Source organism: Vulpes lagopus, chromosome 21 (assembly GCF_018345385.1).
Source record: "Vulpes lagopus strain Blue_001 chromosome 21, ASM1834538v1, whole genome shotgun sequence".
In the NCBI taxonomy this organism is placed as follows: Eukaryota; Metazoa; Chordata; class Mammalia; order Carnivora; family Canidae; genus Vulpes; species Vulpes lagopus.
In genome coordinates, this window is record NC_054844.1 from 7,698,665 (window position 1) to 7,719,338 (window position 20,674).

Here is a 20,674-nt window from a genome sequence, read left to right on the forward strand (position 1 = left end):
CGAGGCTGAAAATACACCAAGAAGGGCAGCCTCCTTGTGGCCCCTCTCACCTCTTCCCCTTTACTCCATTTTTTCTCTTCCTTTCACCCTTTACCCTCCGTCTGGTTATCAGCTCACTCCTTTTCTTGCTGGCTTCATTGCCTGTTCCTTTTCTCTGTCTCTTTTTTTTTTTTTTAAGATTTTATTCATTTATTCATGAGAGACACAGAGAGAGAGAGGCAGAGACACAGGCAGAGGGAGAAGCAGGCTCCATGCAGGGAGCCTGATGTGGGACTCGGTCCCGGGACTCCGGGATCACGCCTTGAGCCAAAGGCAGACGCTCAACCGCTGAGCCATCCAGGTGTCCCACTCTCTGTCTCCTTTCTTATGGTCTGTCTTGACCTTTACTGGCAAGTAACAAGCAAGCCACTCTTCTAGTTTCTCTCGCTCTGGCTGTTCCCTTCAGTTTCTTCTTCCATTCTGTTCCAAGTCAAAGGCGCCACGGGGCGCCTGGATGGCTCAGTAGGTTAGGCATATGACTCTTGACTTCAGCTCAGGTCGGAATCTCAGAGTCATGAGATCAAGCCCCACATCAGGCTCCCTACTGGGCTGGAAGCCTGCTTAAAATTCTCTTTCTCCATTTCCCTCTGCCCCTCTCCCCCCTTAAAAACAAAACAAAACAAAAACCCAGGAACCCTAACTCCAGGTTGGAGCAGCCCATGTCACAGAGAGTCTTAAGGGGTTCCTTTCAAACCCCCATCCTTCTTTTCCTACCTTCTTGGCTGCCTGTTGCCTGCTCCCTCTCCTCTCTTCAGAGTTCATAAGCAGAACTAACTCCAGTATCTTGCAAAGGCTTTATTTGAAAATTTTGAAACTTACATCCCACAAGAATTCAAGATTATCACCACAAGAAGAAAGATAATACAAAAATATATATCACAGCATAGGAGCCAGGTAAGAGAGGAAGAAGGGAGGAAGGCGGAAAAATGGTGAGAAGTAGGGACAAATATGAGGAGAAGGGAGACAGGCAAAAAGAAGGAGAGTGGAAGAACCAAGGAGGGAGGAGAGGAGTGTGAGGGAGCCCAGGAAAAGGAGGGATAGATTGGGAGGCAGAGCTCCCGATGGCCTTGAACCAGTAGGCCCCAGTCCCTGGCAGCCTAGGTGGAGTTAGGGAGGCCCCCAGGGAGACTGGGAAGTAGAGGACTGGCTCAGGGACTCTGAATTCCAGTGACCCACACACAGACAGCCAGACAGATAAGACAAAAGGGTCTTAGGAGGAAGGGAAGGGCAGATGGGAGCCCCTTTCTTGTGTAGTGCAGCAGGTGACTCCCCAAAACCCATCTTCCAGACAACAGAATTTAGCAGTTGGTGGGGGGGAGAAGCTTGGGGCCTCACTACCCCCATTCCCATGGGGGAGCCCTCAGGGTAATGAGCACGCCCTTGGAGTGGGATGGGGGAGACAACAAAACACATGATATGGAATGGGATGGGACCATGACAGATACGGGCAGAGAAGCGCCCAGCTCACCTCCCACCCACCTCTGGGGCAGCATGCAGAGGCCACAGAAACGAGATCAGTGGGTGTTCATGAGGGAGAGTGTGAGCACAACACACAACACCACAACATGGGCCAGGAAATGCTTGTGAGAGGTAACAGGAAAGTCACCCACTGACCACTGAGCAACTGAGCTGAGCATGGAGTGTGAGAGGAAGAGAGAGTGAAAAGTGTGAAACGAAGGGAGAAATGTGAGGGATTGGAAGGGTGGTGTGGGTGGAGAGAGGGTGCAGAAGACTGGCTGTACAAGAGCACAAGTGTGTGCGATGGCCTGGGAGGGTGGAGGTGAGTGTGCAAGGCTTTCATGTGAGTGTGCAAGGGTAGGGATGGGGGACCAGAAGCCACAAATATGTGAGGCCCCCACCTAGAGGAGGGTGAGCAGCTAGGATCACCTATGGGGCCAGTGAGGGTTCCAGGGTGGTGTGCAAGGGCAGGAGCCAGGAGTACCCGTGGCCCCAGCTCCCACAGCTGTCCCACCCTCAGTGGGATGGGGGCTATGCTGGCCCCTCGGCCTCCTGCTTGGCGGCACCCCAACATTGAGGGGGCATCACAGATTCACCAGGGGGATCCTGAGAGGAAGAGGGAAAGGGCACAGTCAGGAACCACTGGGTAGGCCAGAATCGAAGGGAAGTCCAAGGCAAAGAAAGGGACTCAAGGAGAAGAGGGCAGAGTTGAGTTAAACGACAACGTGAGAACAGGACAGAGATCCACAGAGAGTGGGAGAAGGAAGGGTCCCCTAGAGAGGATCTAGTCCAGTCCTAGGGAGGGCCAGGAGTTGTGAGGGGATGTAGGTCTACCTTCTCCCCGCCCACCCAGGAGGGAGTTCTCCCAACCAAGGCTATGGACCAAAGTTGCCTTACCTCCCAGCCCTCCCAGCCCTTGGCCCCTGCCCTCACCGGTTCAATTGGAAGGCTGGAGCCCCCTTGGGCTGGGGCATCCCAGGCCGGGGTCCCCCTCGGGGCTCCTCATGGTCAGGGGTGGGGGTAGGCGAGTCCCCGAAGGCCCCCAGCACAGTGACCCCAGCTGGGGACAGGTCTGTCAGCGGCTGCTGGCTCTCTTCCTGCCTCAGGGCACCTTGCTGCCCAGAGGGCCTGCGCCGCTTCTGACTTCGGTCCCAGCTGGTACACGGGAAAGAAAGAGGTTCTCTCACACATTTAAGAAACCCCCATCCTGGGCCTGCAGTGCTGGCCACCCCCATCCTCCCTCAGACACCCCAATATCCTACAGCAGAGAAACTGGCCTCTTAACAGTTCCTTATAAGAAATATCTGGAGACTGAGTATTCATAAAGCTACTTTCTCTACCTCTAGGCGGCCAGGGGCATAAACAATCCTCCAGACCTGGTCCAGATCCACAGAATCAGTACCTCCTCCCCACCAACACAGTCTCCCAGAATTGCCCCCTCCCCCATGCATTCCCAGGAGAGCCATTTCTCTCCTTAGCAGGTGCCTGGAAGGTTTGGTTTAGTTCTAGTTCAAAATCAGCTAATGACCTGGACACCTGAGTCTAATGATTCTCAGTAAAGTGTGAAGGACTGAGTGACCCCCTTATTAAATGCATGCAAAGAAAGCTCCAGACTTTCTCCCTCCTCTCCAGGCGGCTCCAAAAAGGGGCTCTGCAGAATGGGTCCGTTTTCTCTGTCTTGGAGGAAATGGGGACAAGGGATGCCCACATAGGCATCCCTTTGCAAGCCCCCCAGTGCACATAATTCCCCTGCCTCTCCCATTATCCATGTGTTTCCCTGGGAAAAGGAATTTGCCCCAATTTCTGTCTCCCACATCCAAATCCTTACCACCTTTTCCCAAGGTCTTCCTTGCCTAAATCCACCACTTTCTCTCCCACCTCCAGCAAATATGTGGCCCCCTTGCTCCTGCCCTCCTTCCAACCAAACACTACCAAACATTCGATCCCCATCCGCCAGCACCCTCCTCCCCGCAGCTTACCAGAACTTGAAGATGATGCCAGTGGCCACAAGAACAATAATGATGGAGATGGTAATTGTGACATAGAGCTGGGGATCCACACCTGATTGGGGTGGGGAGAAAGTTTTAGGAGGCCTGAGGTGGTAGGAGCTGGGGGGTGGGGGGGAATTAAGCTTCAAGTTCAATAAACTTGCAGAGTTGCTATTCAAATCTACATTGCCCAACTCTTTCTGCTTTCTTGAACCCCACCTTCCCCCCTTTATTCTTAGCATCAGCTTTCACTGAAGTTTTTAGTTCTCCTCTATGTTCCTAAATCTTCTGTATACATGCGATGAGGAGGAGGCTCCAAGGTCAGAGAGAACCCCTGTATCTGCATAGAAACTAGGGGTAGGAATGTCCATCCCTGTACTAGCCCCACCCCCAAACTAGTGGTCCTATCTTGGCATTCCTTGAGCTGAGATGTCACCCTGAAGATCCCTTTCATTCATGGTGTTCTTCTGCATGGAATACTCCTACTCCATTTTCAAGGTCCAGCTCCAATGTCAGTTCTTGGAAGGTGTCCTGATCCCCAGGCACCAGTAATCTCTCCCTTACCTCTTTTGCTAAAAACATGCTGTGTGCCTCTATTAGAGCATTTATTATATTGACTCTTCCCTGAGCGTTTACACATCTGTCTTCTCCAGTGGACCTCAGTTCCTCCAGGGCTCAGAGGGCATTTCATCTCTGCCCCCCTGTGCCAGCACAGTGCCTGACACGTTTGTGGGAGGAACTAGCAGACAAGATCTCTGTCGTGGCCCTTCAGCCAGCCTCCCTACACCTCGTACCCTCCATCAGCCTCTCCTGCTCCCACTTACCTTCCCCATGGCTCCCGAAAAGGAAAGGCCTCAGGGTGGCAGGTGCTTCTCCAAGGATGAGCCCATCTCCATCACCCCGCATGGAATCTGAGTTGGGGTGTGGGGTTGCCAGCCCATGGGGGGCTGCAAAACCATAGTCCAGGGGCAGAAATCCAGGATTGGCAGAGTTGGGGTCCCCCCCATCCTCTCGAGACACTGTAGGGCCCCATACAATAGCCCAGGGGTACTGAGAGGAGGGTGGCCCCTCCTCAAAGCCAGATGGGGTGGCAGGGGGTGCAGTGCCTGGCAGGACTTGCCGACGTGATCTTGGGACCCGAGGGGATCGGCTCGGTGGGGGTGCCCGCTCCCACACGCACACATGGCGTGGGGCAGAGGGGCCTCCCCGGGCACAGGGGGGCCGGGCTGGGGCTGGTGGGGTTCGAGGGGAGGAGGAGGAACCTTGAGCAGGTGGTGGGAGGGGCAGCAAGAGCAGTGGCCAAAGAGGGAGGAGGTAGGACAGCAGCAGTGCAGGCCTGCAAGAAGGGAGAGAAAGGTGGTGAGACACAAGCCTGTCTCAGGCTAATATGTGGGGAGCACAGGCTCGTACCAGAGATCCCGCTGCCTCCCTCCAGCGTTCTCTGGAAAAGCAGGTGGGCCTTGGAAAGACTGGCCTCATTTCCTTCCCTCCTTGGGTCTGGTCCTCAGGAGGGAAGGCCCAGGGCAGACATAGGAGGGAAGGGGCCCCAGACCCCAGGAGCAGTGGCCTCCAGGTTCCATCTGCTGAGCCAGACTTACCACATTTTGGACTGCATGTCCAAGCTCTTCCTCAGCTGTGACCCAGATTTTCAGCCTTTACTGGGGGAGAGAGGGGGTCGTCACATCCCAACTCTGCCCTGAGTGCTTTCCCATTTCATTCAGCCACCAGTCCTACCCGGATCTGTCTCCCAGGCTGCCAGCTGCCACTTTTCATCCTTGGGTGGGTGGGTGGCTCCCAGAGTGTTTCTTATCTAGCCCCCAGCCCCTATCTACAACTGCCCAGAGATCCCTGCAACTTCCCCACCTCGGAGTGTACTCTTATTTCTCTGGCTTCCTTCCTTCTCACTTCCTCTGCCCACAGCTCCAAGCTCTTGTTGGAGCTTAATTTAGAGCCAAGAACCTTGTGATTCCTTGAGCACCTACCGCTAGGGAGGGAGCCTGAGGGTGGGGGAGGGAAGAGGAAGTCAATCAGAGTGTCTGTGAATGTGTGCGTGGCATGCACACAAGGGGAGCACCCCAGTCTGTCCAGCCTGCTTGGAGTCCCCAGCATTTCTCTTATGATGAGCCCTAGGGAATCTACCTCTTCAGCAGTAGGGGAGTAGGGGATGGAGGGATGGAAAGCAAGAGACAGAGAAAGACAGAGGTGGGTGGGAGAGAAACTACAGAGTATAATTTTTGCTCAATGTTAAATCATCCAATGCATAGGTGCTCTCTGAAGGGAAGTGGAGCTGGGGAGAGGTCACCCCCTCAAATGTAGCTCTCCTGGGTAGAGTCCTGGGAAAATCTGGATGGTCGGTTTTTGAAAGAGAAAGGAAATGTTCTCAGAGCTGAGGGGGTTAGACCCAGGGGGGCCAGACTCCTCAGAGTGGAGGAGGATAGGACACCCTGGATCCTCAAGATTCTGGTCTAAATCTGCACATTAAGTGCTCCCAGAGAAGATCAGGAGAATATGATGGGAAAATCTGGGGAAGGGCAAGGCTAAGAGGGCAGTGGGGAGAGGGGCGAGGGGTTGGAGGCTGAGAGAGGAAGGGCTGGTTAGGAGTGAGGAGAGAAGAAAGGTGAAGAAGTGGGTACAGAGCATGGGGTGAGGGAGAGGAGTCTGCCTGAAAGAGTGGACTGGGAAGGGGGTCGGTACAGAAGCCTGGAGGATGCTGCAGGGAGAATAAGAATACAGGTGAGAGAGGGAAGCGTCGAGGGCCAAGGGGTCGAGGGCCAAGGGGTCGCAGGATCAGGGGTAGATGGGGGAAGGGCAGGAGGACAAGAAAGGAAAGGTCTAGACAAGATGGCAAGTGGAGAGAGTGGAAGGGGAAGACAGAAAAGGAGTGAAGACCAGAGACCGGGAACAAGGGAATGGAAGAGGAGAGAACATCATGCTGAGGATAAAATGAGAAGAGGAAGGGACTGGGGATGACAGCTGAGCAGCAAAGATGGAGGAGTTGGAAAGTGCTTCTTCAGATGTAAAGGGATATGGAGCTCTGGAACGAGATAGGGGTGGGAGCCTGGTGGGCTAAGGGGGCGAGGGCCGGGAAGCTTAGGAAGCTGGAGGGAGGGAAGGAGGACGGGAGGGAAGGAGGAGGTTAGAGCGAACCAGTGAAGCGGAGAAGGGCTCACGGGGACATCTGTGGCCAGCTGACTCCAGGACTCACTTGCCTCTCAGCGTTGTGCATCACCCCCCACCACCACCACCCAACGTCAACTCCAGTCCCGGAGCCCCGCACCCCGTTTAGCCACCCCCTCCAGGAAGCCCGCAGTCCCCAGCCTGGCGCGCCACCCCCACCCTCTCCTCGCTTCTCACCGACCTGTTGTGCGCAGGAGACGAGCTGGGGGTGGGGCGGGAGCCTTGGGGTGGGGGAACCAGGCCCCATCCCCAGCGCGGCCCCGGGCCCACCCCTCCCACAGGCCCGGCTCCCCGGACAGGCTGGAGAGCGGCGGTGGGGGGGGCGGGGGGAGAAACGAGGACCAGGAGGTCAGCGAAGGGACTGCGAGGGAGGGAGCGTCGAGAGCAGAAAGGGAACCCGACACAGAAGGATGCCGGAGCCGAGGGCTGAGCCGAAGGCGGGATGGAGGCAGCCGCGGGGACGCGGACCGCTGCGCCAGGAGGGCAGGATGGAGTCGGGACCCGCGGAGGGATGGAGAGCACCGCGGGGAAGGCGCGCCGAGGGGCAGGCGGCTCGAGCCCGGGCGGGGGGCCGCGCCGGGAGGGGCGGGGGGCCGAGGGCGCGGAGTCGGAAGGGCAGGGCCGGGCTCCCGCGGGCGGGGGCGTGGGGGTCCGGCTCTCGCTCACCTGCATGCCTGGCGCGGCGGCACCACAGCTGCGGGCGCTCGGGGCTGCACGGGGCTGGGGGGTCGCGGGGGCTTGTGGGGCACGGGGCATGGTCGGGGGGCTTGGCCGGCAGCCGGGGCGCTGGAGAGGTTGGGGGGGGCGCCCGGGGCGCGGGGCGGCGGCGGCGGCGGCGGCGGCGGCGGGAGATGCTCGGCTCGGCTCGGCTCGGCTCGGCTCGGGCTGCGCTCGGCTCGGCTGGGCTCGGCGCGGCAGCTCAGAGCGCAAGGTCTCCGCCTCTCCCGCTCCCGCGGTGGGCCACGCACGGTTTAACCCTCCTACTGCCGCGCCGCAGGAGTTGCACTCGGCTGGGTCGCAGGTGGAGGGTTGGAGAGGGGAGCAGAGGATGACCGACAGTCTCATTCCCCGCGTTCTAATAGCAGCTTCTCCACCCCTTTGCCCCAACTCCATGGATACCCAAGGTCACTCCAGTCAGTTACCGAGATTCTGAGTCACCTAAGGCTCTGCATCCCCAACTCCGTTTCGCCCCTGGTGGACATTGCGGAGCGCCAGGGATCTAGGTGGGGCTGGGGCTGCGGCTGGGGGTGAATACCTCGAACCATCCTTGTATTATCCCAAAGGCTTGATATCCCCGTTCCATTCATTCCATGGCCCTGATACAGTGCATTCTCCCAGAAGCAACTCAAATGATCTTTAAAATAAGTAGATTAAGTTGCATTACTCAGCTTTTCTAGCCCTCAGAATATCCAAATTCCTTATTGTCTTACAAGGCCCTTTGTGACCTGTCCACGAGATTTCTTTCTGATATTCTCTCCTAACACTCTTCATGCCCCAGCCTCGTTGGACCTGATCTATGTTCCTAGAACTAGAGGACCTTAATCTGCCACTGGGCCTTGGCACTCACTGTTTCCTCTGCCTGGAATGCCTCCCTCCTTTGCACAATGACTCACTTTTTTTTCATTAAAATTTCCCTGAGATCCAATGTCACCTCCTCTGAGAGGCCTTCCCTAACCTCTATCAAAAGTAGTTCCCCAATCCCCACTCTCTATCCTACCCCAACCATTTCTACCATGTTTTATTTTGATTGCACTTCCAGGACACCACACTCGCCTAGTTTCCCTCCAATCTCACTGGCTTTCCCTCTCAGTCTTCTGCTCCACCTCTAAATGTTAGTGATTGCAAGGGCTCAGTCCCTGGCTCTCCTCTCTTTCCACATTCTCTCTCCAGTGATGTCATCCAGTCCCAGGGCTTAAATACTATGTAAATGTCAGCGAGTCCTAAATTTATATCCAAAGCTCCAGACTCATTTATCCAACAGCCTGCTTGACATCTCCACTTGGATGTCTAATGGCCATGTGAAGTTAATGTGGCTAAAATAAATGGCTTGAATTCTTCCCCCGCCAATCTATTTCTCTCCTTGTGTCCCATTCTGGGATATGACAACTACTTGTTCAGGCTGAAAACCTAGGAAACATCTTTTCCTCTTTTCCCTTTTCTCACTGGTTCTTGCCCTGTATCAACTTTGCCACCAAGTTCTGTGAGCTCTGCATGCAAAATGTATATTGAATCCATCCACTTCTCTCCACTTTTGTTACTTCCATCCTGGTTCAAGCCATCATCTGTCATCTGAAATAGCGCAATAGATTCTCAGGTGGTCGCTTCCTTCTGCTCTTGCTCTTTGCAAACTAGTCTTCACAATATCTAGTAATATTTTTATAATCTAAATCATATCATGCTCTTCCCTGTGTAAAATTTTGAGTGGCTTTTCATTGTGCTTGGAATAAATCTGAACTCATTGTTAGGAAAGGCCCTTCAACTTGTACTCCTCCCCCATGTTCAAACAATGCTCCTGCCAGGTCAGATCTCTTGATGTTCTAGAATATCTGAAATGATTCCCTTAGCACCCTGGTACTTTTGACTACCTCTTCCTGATACCCCTCACCCTCCTCTTCACCTGGTGGGCTCTCTCTTGTCATTCAGTCACCTACTTTGTTTCTTCAATGTTTCATTGTCTTTCCAACTCATCACTCTCTGAAATGATCTTATATTTGTTTACTGTTTATTGCCTCCCTTGCTTCATCCCCTGCTCCCCCATCCCTGCCACCATAACCTAGAGAACAAAGAGTATATTTGTCTTGTTCCCTTGTATCCTCAGAGCCTGGCACATAGTATATGTTCAATATTTATTGCTTAGTAAACTTCACCTGGGACCCCTGCCCATTCTCTTCTCTGCTCTCCACCTGCCTTTCCTCTCTATCTGCCTGCCTTCCCTAATCTCTGCCCTGTGCTGAATGCTTTAGGTTGAGTCTCTGCTCACACCCACGCCCCTCCAAACACTTGCCCTTCATCCTTTGCATTATTACTGTGATTAGCCTGGCACTCTTGCCTCCCGGAAGGAAGCCTGCTGTTCTGACCAGCATCTGCAGTGGTTGCCCTTCTGCTTGTCTGTCCCTGACAGCCCTTCATTCACATGTCAGATAGTAGTGAGTGAGCCACCCTCCTGGTGTTTCCCAGTGGCCGGGGAAAGACAGTATATGTTGAATCCAAAGGAGGCTATGTGAGGCAGAGTGTGCAAATCATGCCATATCCTGGGCCCTAGTAGGCCCCATATCCTAAGGATATGCTGTAAGAGGACTCATTATGTGATGGGTGTGGGTCAAATTTTCCAAGTAAATATTCACTACCTATGTGAGTGCCTTTTACGCAGAGGACTTTGGATCATTATCAATTATTTCTAGTATTCCTGATTCATTAATTCCTTTGACAACTCTTTTTGGAATGCCTCCTATGTCCCAGGCACTGTACTGCTGGCTGGGGATACAGCAGAGAGCAAGACCAAAGTCTTTACTGTCCTCGTGGAACTTAGAATCTAGTAAACGAGACAGTGAAATGCAGAGTGATAAATGTGTCTTCAGATGATTTGAGAACCTTCCCACACTCCACCATCTAGAAATTCTCTCCCTGTGTCTGGCTCCACTGGTATCTTTATCATTATCTTTGTGCTCATTGGGGTTTCCCAGCATTTGTCAGAGTAAATTTCTGTCTGTTTCCTGTCCTCAAATGTCCAACATCCTTCCAAACCCTTCTCACTCTCAGTTGATGATTTCGCTTGCTGCTTCTCTGAGGGAACAGCAGCAGACAGAAGAGAGCTCTCTCAATTCCCCACTACCACCACATCCCAGTCCACCTCTCCTTCTTCTTTTTTTTTTTTAAGATTTTATTTATTTATTCATGACAGACAGAGAGAGAGAAAGAGAGAGAGGCCACAGGCAGAGGGAGAAGCAGGCTCCATGCAGGGAGCCTGACGTGGGACTCAATCCCGGGACTCCAGGATCACACCCTGGGCTGAAGGCGGCACTAAACCGCTGGGCCACCAGGGCTGCCCTCCACCTCTCCTTCTGTGGAGGATCCCTGGTCTTCTCAGCCACGCCAAAGTCATCACTCTGGTAGCTGTCCTCCCTCTTCTGCAGCATCACTCTCCTCTCTACTTGATTATCCCAGCAGCATGTGAGCACACTGTAATTCCTTACAGCCTAAAACAAGCCTTCCTTAGCTTCACCTTCCACTCCGGTTATCTGCCCTTCTCTCCTTCCCTTTACAGTAAAGCATCTCAGAAAATGATTTCTACTCACCATCTCTTCCACTTCTCCTCCTATTCCTTCTCTTTCCCTTTTATTAAATTAAATTAGGGGATCCCTGGGTGGCGCAGCAGTTTGGCGCCTGCCTTTGGCCCAGGGCGCGATCCTGGAGACCCGGGATCAAATCCCACATCGGGCTCCCGGTGTATGGAGCCTGCTTCTCCCTCTGCCTATGTCTCTGCCTCTCTCTCTCTCTGTGACTATCATAAAAAAAATTTTTTTTAAAACTATTTTATTTTTGCAATTCATTAATGGGTTTTTTTTTTGAGGGGTGGGAGGGGCAGAGGGAGAGAGAGAGAGAGAATCTTAAGCAAGTTCCATGCCCAGTGCAGAGCCTGACGTGGAGCTTGATCTCAAGACCCTGAGATCATGCCCTCAGCCAAAATCAAGAGTCAGATGCTTAACTGACTGAGTCACCCTGGTGTCCCTGCAATTCATTGCTTTGAATTGGTAGTACATTCACATGTGCAAGAAAAGTTTCTAATATAAAAAGGTATATAGAGAAAGTTCCCATTCTTTCCCCTGTCCATCATCTTTCCCGTTCCCATCTCTACCCTTAGTGTGACTAATTTCTATGCATTCTTCCAGTTTATGCATGCACTAGCAAATAGTACTATAAATTCTTTTCCCCCGTGTATTTTCAATAAAAGTTGGCATACTGTGTATACTGTTTTACATCTTTCCTTTTTGACTTAACAATGTACCTTTGCTATTTTACAGTATCAATGAAGAGGGGTCTTCATCCTTTTTCATGCAGCCTCATCATATTCTGACATATAAATGTCCTCCTAACCTCCCAGCCAACTTCATTCAGGCTTTTGCCCCAGCCACCCTGCTGAAATTCCTCTTGTCAAGGCTACCTGTGACTTTTATGTTTCCAAATCCAAAGTTCAGTTGTCAGCTTCATTTTACTTGGTGATCAGCAGCCTTTGTTACGGTTGATTATGTCCCCTTCCAGAAACTTTCTTACCTGGCTTTTTTTTTTTTTTTTTTTTTTTAAAGATTTACCTACTTGTTTGAGAGAGAGAGAGCATGAACCAGGGAAGGAGCAGAGGGAGAGTGATAAACAGACTCCTCGCTGAGCCCCGAGTCTAATGCAGGGCTCTATCCCAACACCCTGAGACCATGACCTGAGCCAAAATGGAGAGTCAGGACACTTAACCAACTGAGTCACCTAGGAGCCCCCTTACCTGATTTTTTTTTTTTTCAAATCCCTTCCTTACCTGATTTTTAAGATACTACACTGTCCTGGTTTTTGTTGGACCACACTGATTCCTCCTTCTCGGCCTCCTTTCCTAGCTCATCTCCTGGACAGCTACACCTTGGCTCTCTTTTCTATCTATGGTCATACTCCAGGGGATATTCTATATCTGAGCTTTTAAATATCATTTTTAAATATGTAGATGGATATCATTTTTTTTCTGATGACTCCTAAATTTTTATCTCCAATTCAGACCCTTCCCTCTTTCCAGACTTTTCAACTGCAAATATGCCACTCCTTTAGCATTTCCTCTCTTTTAAATGGCACCTTTATTCTTCCAGTTGATCAGGACAAAAACCTTGGGGTTATCCTTTCTCTCTCTTTTTTTTTTTTTATTTATGATAGTCACAGAGAGAGAGAGAGAGAGGCAGAGAGAGAAGCAGGCTCCATGCACCGGGAGCCCGATGTGGGATTCGATCCCGGGTCTCCAGGATAGCGCCCTGGGCCAAAGGCAGGCGCCAAACCGCTGCGCCACCCAGGGATCCCCATCCTTTCTCTTTTTAAATGTCTATATAGCTGGCTAGTATTTTTTTTTAAGATTTTATTTATTTATTCATGAGAGACAGAGGGAGAGAGAGAGGTAAAGACATAGGCAGAGGGAGAAGCAGGCTCCATGCAGGAGCCCAACTTGGGACTCAATCCCAGGTCTCCAGGATCATATCCCTGAGCCAAAGGCAAGCGCTAAACTGCTGAGCCACCCAGAGATCCCCAGCTGGCTAGTATTTTATGTAACTTTTTAATCTTTAAGTATATAGATATACAATTATAATACATACTTATGTGGTGCCTGGGTAGCTCAGTTGGATAAGTATCTGTGTTCATCTCAGGTCATGATTTCAGGGTCCCGGGATCAAGTCCCTCATGGGGCTCCCTGCTTAGCTGGGAATCTACTTCTCCCTCTCCCTCTGCTCCTCCCCTGGATCATGCTCTCTCTCTCTCTCTCTCTCTCTTTCTCTCAAATAAAAATTTTAAAGTATTTATATTATATATATATATTTTTAAGATTTTATTTATTTATTTGACCCAGAAAGAGAGTAAGAGAGAGCACAAGTAGGCAGAGCAAGCAGCAGGCAGAGGGAGAGAAAGAAACAGACTCCTTGCTGAGCAGGGAGTCCCATGAGGGGCTTGATTATGACCTGTGATTATGACCTGAGCTGAAGGCAGATGCTTAACTGACTGAGCCACCCAGGTGCCCCTGTATTATATATAAATATAACTTTACATATATATAAAATTTGACACACAAGATATTATATGTATGATAATTATAAAGTAGGAAAATAAAATGAATATCTGTAAACCCACCGCCCACCCCAAGGACTAGAAAGTTGCCACTAACTTGTATCTATGGGATTCCCCTATCCTCCCATTGCTTTGTAATCACTACCTCTCCGGATTTTTGTTATTCCATTGTTTTTTAAATATACTTTTCTTACAAATGCAGATAAGCTTAAATATGCTTTTAGTCTTGCTTATTTTTTTTTTTTTTTTTTTTTTTTTTTTGCAATTAGCAAGAGGGTTTATTGGACGTTTGCGCAAACGGGCTCTCCGCCTCCGAAGAGGAAGAGAGCCCTGATTAGCAATTACAGGTATCTTTTAAAGGCAAAAGGGAAAAAAAAACCGCTTAAAGACTAGTCTTGCTTATTTTTAGGTTTGATTAAAAATAGTATTATATGTTGTCTTCTGGTACATGTTTGTTTTTCATTCAATATGGTGTTTCCAAGATTTATCCATATTGTTGCAGGTAGCTGGAGTTCATACACTTTCACTGGAATATAATGAGCCATTGTGTGAATATGTCAAATAAATCATTGTCTATTCTCCTGTTGATAGATTTATGAGTTCTTTCTTTCTTTTTCTTTTTCTTTTTCTTTTTCTTTTTCTTTCTTTCTTTCTTTCTCTTCTTTTCTTTTTTCTTTCCTTCTTTCTCTTTTTTAATAAAGATTTTATTTATTTATTTAACAGAGAGAGAGAAAGAGAGAGAGCCAGAGAGCACAAGAAGGGGGAACAGCAGAGGGAGAGGGAGAATCAGGCTCCTCAATGAACAGGGAGCCCAATGTAGGACTCCATCGCAGGACCCAGAGATCATGACTGGAGCTGAAGGCAGACACTCAGCTGACTGAGCTACCCAGGTGCCCCACTTTTTTCCTTTTATATAAACATTGTTGCTATGAGCATTACTGTATTTGTTTCTTGCATATGTGCAAGAGTTTCTCTGGAATGTATATCTAGTAGTGAGACTGCTAAGATGTAAGGCATAAGAATAATAATCTTTGAGAGAGAATGCCAAATTGTTTTTCAATTTACACTCCTACCATTAATTTTTGAGTTCCCATTGATTTACATTCTAACACTTGTATTTTTAGATTTCTTAATTTTTGCCAATGTAGTAGGTGTATAATAGTATCTCTTTGTGGTTTTATTTATTTATTTAGTAAAGATTTTATTTATTCATTCATGAGAGACACAGAGAGAAGGCAGAGACACCGGCAGAGGGAGAAGCAGGCTCCCCACATGGAACGGGATGTGGGACTCCATCCTAGAACTCCTGGGTCATGCCCCTAGCCAAAGGCAGACGCTCAACTGCGAAGCCACCCAGGCATCCCTCATTGTGGTTTTATTTGGCATTTCTATAATTACTAAGGCAATTGAGCATCTTTTCATATGCTTATTAGCCTTTTGAATTTCCTCTTCTGGGAAACGCCCAATCATTTGGGTTGTTTGTATTTTTCTTATTGATTTGTGGGAGTTCTTTTTTCTTTTTTTTAAAGATTTTGTTTATTTATTCATGAGAGACACAGAGATAGGCAGAGACACAGGCAGAGGGAGAAGCAGGCTCCACGCACAGAGCCCGACGTGGGACTTGATCCCGGGTCTCCAGAATCACACCCTGGGCTGAAGGCAGCGCTAAACCACTGAGCCACCCAGGCTGCGCAGTAGGAGTTCTTTATATATTCTGGATACTAATCTTTGTCAGCTTTATAGGTTGCAAATATTTTCTATTTTGTGACATATTTGTGACCTGTCCTTTACTTTTTTCATGATTGATTATCAGAAGTTCTTTATTTTAACATAGGCATATTTATCAACACTTCATTTATGATCATGCTTTTTGTATCTTGTATAAAAACATCACTCTCTACCCTCCTGGTCAGAAAAACATTTTCTTTTTTTTTTTTTTTTTTTTTAATTTTTTATTTATTTATGATAGTCAGAGAGAGAGAGAGAGAGGCAGAGACACAGGCGGAGGGAGAAGCAGGCTCCATGCACCGGGAGCCTGATGTGGGATTCGATCCCGGGTCTCCAGGATCGCGCCCTGGGCCAAAGGCAGGCGCCAAACCGCTGCGCCACCCAAGGATCCCAGAAAAACATTTTCTTACATATTTTTCAAAAGATTTCAAACTTTTGCTCATTATATTTAAGTCCGAAGGCTACCTAGAATTGATTTTTTGTGTGTAATGGTTTTTGATAGTCTATTTTACATTGTTTAATATGGAAAATTAATGATCTCAACCTCATTTATTAAATATTCCCTCCTCTCTGCTTGATCTGCTTGGCTGACTCAATTATGTATCGAAGTTCTGTATGTACATGGATCTGATTCTAGACACTTTCTCTTCCACTAGTCAACTTTTTAAAAACTGCACCAATAACACATTGTCCTATAGCTTTTTAAAAATTTTTATTTATTTGACAGAGAGAGAGAGAGAGAGCGCGCGCGCGCATAAGCAGGTGTAGGAGCAGGCGGAAGGAGAGAAGCAGGCAGAAGGAGAGGAAGGAGAAGAAGAAGCAGCCTCCCCCTGAGCAGAGAGCCCAACATGGGGCTCCATCCCAGGACCTTGGGATTGTGACCTGAGCCAAAGGCAGATGCTTAACTGACACCCAGACACCCCTGTCCTATACCTTTAAAATAAAACTAGATATCTCCAGAGCAAACACCACTTTGTCAATATACTTTTTCAGGAATATTTTGCCACTTCTTGGCCATTGCTGTATTTGAGAATCAACTTGTCAAGTTCCATGGGATTTTGAATTTTGGAATTGCATTGAATCCAAAGTCCAATTGGAGTCAAATTAACATCCTTTTTATATTGAAATTTCCACTGTGGGTGTTATACTGTATGTTGGCAAATTGAATTTAGATTTTAAAAATGTAGGGATCCCTGGGTGGCACAGCAGTTTAGCACCTGCCATTGGCCCAGGGCGGCATGATCCTGGAGACCCGGGATCAAATCCCACTTTGGGCTCCTGGTGCATGGAGCCTGCTTCTCCCTCTGCCTATGTGTCTGCCTCTCTCTCTCTCTCTCTCTCTCTCTCTCTCTCTGTGTGACTATCATAAAAAAAAAAAAATTAGATTTAAAAAATGTAAAGAAAAACAAAAGAAATAATATTGAAATCTCCTACCATGGACTTGGATATCTCTTCATTTATTTAGGTCTTTAATGCCTTTTGATGATGTAGTACTATTTTCTTCCTGCAGATTATGTATATCTTCTGTTATCTATTCCTAGGCACTTTATTGCTTTTCTGTTTATGGTAAATGGTATCCTTTTTGCCCCCCCCCCCCAAATGGTATACTTAAGATGACATTTCAAATTGGTTTTTGCTGGTACATAGAAACACAATCGATTTTCAATATCGGTTTTAGAGCCAACCACTTTGATAAGCCCTCTCTTCTGCATAGTTTTTCTATAGACCTCTTGAATTTTCTAAAAAAGACAATCATGTCATCTGCAAATGATGGCAGTTCGTTTTTTTCCTTTCCTTTTCTTAAAAATTTTATTTATTTATTCATGAGCCACACAGTGAGAGGGGAGGGGTGCAGAGACACAAGCAGAGGGAGAAGCAGGCTCCCTGCAGGGAGCCTGATGTGGGACTCAAACCCAGGACTGCAGGATCAGGCCCTGGGCTGAAGGTGGTGCTAAACCGCTGAGCCACCCGGGCTGCCCCATTTTTTTCCTTTCCAATACGATGCCTATAATTTCCTTTTCTTGTGCTGGCCAGGACCTTTAGTACAATGTTGAATACAAGCAGTGATAGCTGGCATCTTTCTTTTGTTCCCGGTTTTAAAAGAAATGCTCCCAATGTTTTCCTGGTAAGAATAGTATTTGCTGGGCAGCCCCGCTGGCTCAGCGGTTTAGCGCCGCCTTCAGTCCAGGGTGGGATCCTGGAGACCTGAGATCGAGTCCCGTGTCAGGCTACCTGCATGGAGTGGAGCCTGCTTCTTCCTCTGTCTGTGTCTGTGTCTCTGTCTCTCTCTCTCTCTCGCATAAATAAATAAAATCTTAAAAAAAAAAAAGAATATTATTTGCTGGGACAGCCCCGGTGGCGCAGCGGTTTGGTGCCTACTGCAGCCCAGGGCATGATCCTAGAGACCCGGGATCGAGTCCCACATCGGGCTCCCTGCATGGAGCCTGCTTCTCCCTCTGCCTCTCTCTCTCTCTCTCTCTCTGTCACTCATGAGTAAATAAATAAAATCTTAAAAAAAATAGAATACTATTTGCTGTGTTGGTTGTTTGTTTTTTTTTCTAATGACTTTTATCAAGTTAAGAAAAGTCCCTTTTATTCCTAGTTTGCTAAGAGATTGTCAAGTATGGATGTTGAATTAAATACTCTTTTAAGCTTATTTTTGTGGTACCTCAGTGGCTCAGTCAGTTGAACATCTGCCTTCAGCTCAGGTCCTCAGGTTGTGGTCTCAGGGTCCTGGGATTGAGCCCTGCATCAGGTTCCCTGCGCAGCGAGGAGCCTGCTTCTTCTCCCTCTCCCTCTGCTTGCTGCTCCCTGCTTGTGCGCTCTCTCTCTCTTTCTCTTCCTATCAGATAATCGATAAAATCTTTAAAAAAAAAAAAAAAAAAAGCTCATTTTTGGGCAGCCGAGGTGGCTCAGCGGTTTAGCGCTGCCTTCAGCTCAGGGCCTGATCCTGTAGTCCCGGAATCTAGTCCCACGTCAGGCTCCCTGCATGGAGCCTCCTTCTCTTTCTACCTGTGTCTCTGCCTCTTTCTCTCTCTCAATCTCTCTCGCTGTGTCTCTCATGAATAAAATCTTAAAAAAATAAAATAAAATAAAAAGCTCATTTTTATAGTGAAATACAACACACATAAAGACAAATGCAACAAAACATAAATGTAAAATGTATTGAATACTTATAAAGGGAATACTTACAGAGAGAATACTCATGTGACTACCAACCAGGCTAACTAAAAGACCCTTAACAGTATTTTTTTAAATGTATTATGCTTTTATTTTTGTTTAAGATTTTATTTATTTATTTATTCATGAGAGACACACACACACACAGAGAGAGAGAGAGAGAGAGAAGGCACAGACACAGGCAGAGAGAGAAGCAGGCTCCCTGCAGGGAGCCCGACATGGGACTCGATCCCGGGTCTCCAGGATCAGGCCCTGGACCCAAGGAGGCACTAAGCCACTAAGCCACCGGGCTGCCCCCCCCTTAACAGTATTTGAAAAGGACTTGTGTATCCCTGCTCGCTCATACATCATTCCCTCCTCACTATACATAAGCAATGTTCTGATTTTTATGATAATCACTTCTTTGCTTTTCTTAATAGTTTTCACATGTAAAAAAAATAGTTTTCAAATGTGTTTGTGCATTCCTTAACAATATAGTTTCTTTGGTCTGCTCTTGAAGATATACGCATAACAATGCTGTATGTATTTGCTATGTGTGTAGAAGTGGGATTAATGCATCATAGGGCATCTTCCACATTATTAGATAATAGCCCTTTTCCAAAGTGGTATAACCTCTTGTACTCTCACTAACTGTATATGAGAGTTGCTTTTACTCTGTATTCTTGTCAACACTTGCTATTTTCAGACTTTATTTTTTATTTTTTTAAAGATTTTATTTATTTATTTGTCAGAGAGAGAGAGAATGAGCAGGGAGAGGGGCAGGCAAAGGGAAAGGGAGAAGCAGGCTCCCGGAAGAGCAGGGAGCCAATGCAGGGCTCAATCCCAGAATCCCAGGATCATAACCTAAACTAAAGGCAGACACTTAATCAACTGAGCCACTCAGGCACTCCTATTTTCAGACTTTAATTTTAGCTATTCCGGTGCATACAGTGATATCTCATTATGGTATTAATTTGCATTGGTTTGATTACTAATGAAGTTGAGCACCTTTTCATATGTTTGTTGATCTTACGAATTTCCTCTTGTGCTAGTTTAAATCTTTTAATGCTTATAATGTTTATTGTTACGAGTTTTTTTTTTCCTACTAATTTGCAGGTGGACACATCCTTTGTTGGTTATATATGTTATAAACACCTCCTTCTATTCTGTGGCCTGTCTTGAGGAACAGATGTCCTTGATTTTAATGCAGTCACATTGATCAATCTTTTTATTTTTGATTTTTTTCTCATCTTTTTCTTTTTAGTTCGTATATTTGAGTCTTAAGAAATATTTCCTTACCCTGAAATCACAAATATATTCTATATTATCTTCCACACATTTTTTTAAAAAAATGATTTTTTAAAAAAAGATTTTATTTATTTATTCATGAAAGACAGAGAGAGAGAGGCAGAGACTTAGGCAGAGGGAGAAGCAGGCTCCATGGAGGAAGCCACATGTGGGACTCGATCCTGGGACTCCAGGATCACACCCTGAGCTGAAGGCAGGCATTTAACTGCTGAGCCACCACCCAGGTGTCCCTTCCACAAGGTTTTTAATATGCCTTTTACATTTAGCTTATAGTACAGTGGAGAATGATTTTTGTGTATGGCTTAAAGTAAGAGTTTGGTTTTCTTTTTTTTTTTTTTAAGATTTTGATTTTATTTATTTATTCATGAGAGACACAGCGAGAGAGGCAGAGACATAGGCAGAGGGAGAAGCAGGCTTCCCGCAGGGAGCCAGATGTGGGATTCAATCCCAGGGCTCCACGATCACGCCCCGGAGTTGAAGGCAGATGTTCAACTAGTGAGCCACCCATGCGTCTCTGGTTTTATTTTTTTATATAGATACCCAATTGTCACAGCAACATTGAAAAGTGTCCTTTTTCTCCTGCTCAAAAGTGCAAACTCTATCATGAATCAAATGTCTATATATGTGTGAATCTGTTTTGGCTTGTATCGTATCCCAGTGGTCAATTTATGCATCTTGTGTCAATACTACACTGTCTTAATTATTATGGCTTTGTAATTATGTCCTGGTATTTGGTAAGGCAAATCTTTCCACTCTGTTCATCTTAAAGAGGCTGTTCTTGGGCATTTGTTTGTTCATGTAAATTTTACAATCAGTTTGTCAGTTCCGTATATTCACAAAAAGCCTATTGGGATTTTGATTAGTGTTGCACTGAATTTGTAAATCACTTTATGGAGAATTGACACCCTCATGATACTGAAATTTCTAATCCACGAACATGGTAATATCTCTTCATTTATATTAGTCTTCTTCAATGTCCCACAATAAATTATTATTTCCTGCATACAAATCTT

General features: G+C 47.6%; 1 protein-coding gene across 3 annotated transcripts; it reads right to left on the reverse strand.

The window, feature by feature from the left end:
* Positions 1-819: 819 nt before the first annotated feature.
* On the reverse strand, positions 820-7,396 carry LOC121479745 (PILR alpha associated neural protein). 3 transcript variants are annotated; one of them, XM_041735535.1, is made up of 6 exons: positions 7,329-7,396; positions 5,084-5,143; positions 4,310-4,821; positions 3,477-3,558; positions 2,431-2,652; positions 820-2,103 (listed from the first exon to the last, which is right to left on the reverse strand). In XM_041735535.1, exons 2-6 carry the CDS (start codon positions 5,098-5,100, stop codon positions 2,082-2,084), a joined length of 855 nt encoding a protein of 284 aa, XP_041591469.1. In that variant the 5' UTR covers positions 5,101-5,143; positions 7,329-7,396; the 3' UTR covers positions 820-2,081. The 3 variants fall into 3 exon arrangements, with proteins under 3 accessions (XP_041591469.1, XP_041591470.1, XP_041591471.1); XM_041735536.1 differs by lacking the exon at positions 7,329-7,396 and adding an exon at positions 6,844-7,044; XM_041735537.1 differs by lacking the exon at positions 7,329-7,396 and adding an exon at positions 6,633-6,707.
* Between the last annotated feature and the right edge of the window lie 13,278 nt (positions 7,397-20,674).

Coding starts and splice junctions, on each gene's coding strand:
- LOC121479745 (XM_041735535.1), bottom strand. Junction 2,653..3,476: donor GGCATCATCTTCAAGTTCTG/GTAAGCTGCGGG, acceptor CCCGTGTACCAG/CTGGGACCGAAGTCAGAAGC. Junction 2,104..2,430: donor CCAGCCTTCCAATTGAACCG/GTGAGGGCAGGG, acceptor TCTTCCTCTCAG/GATCCCCCTGGTGAATCTGT.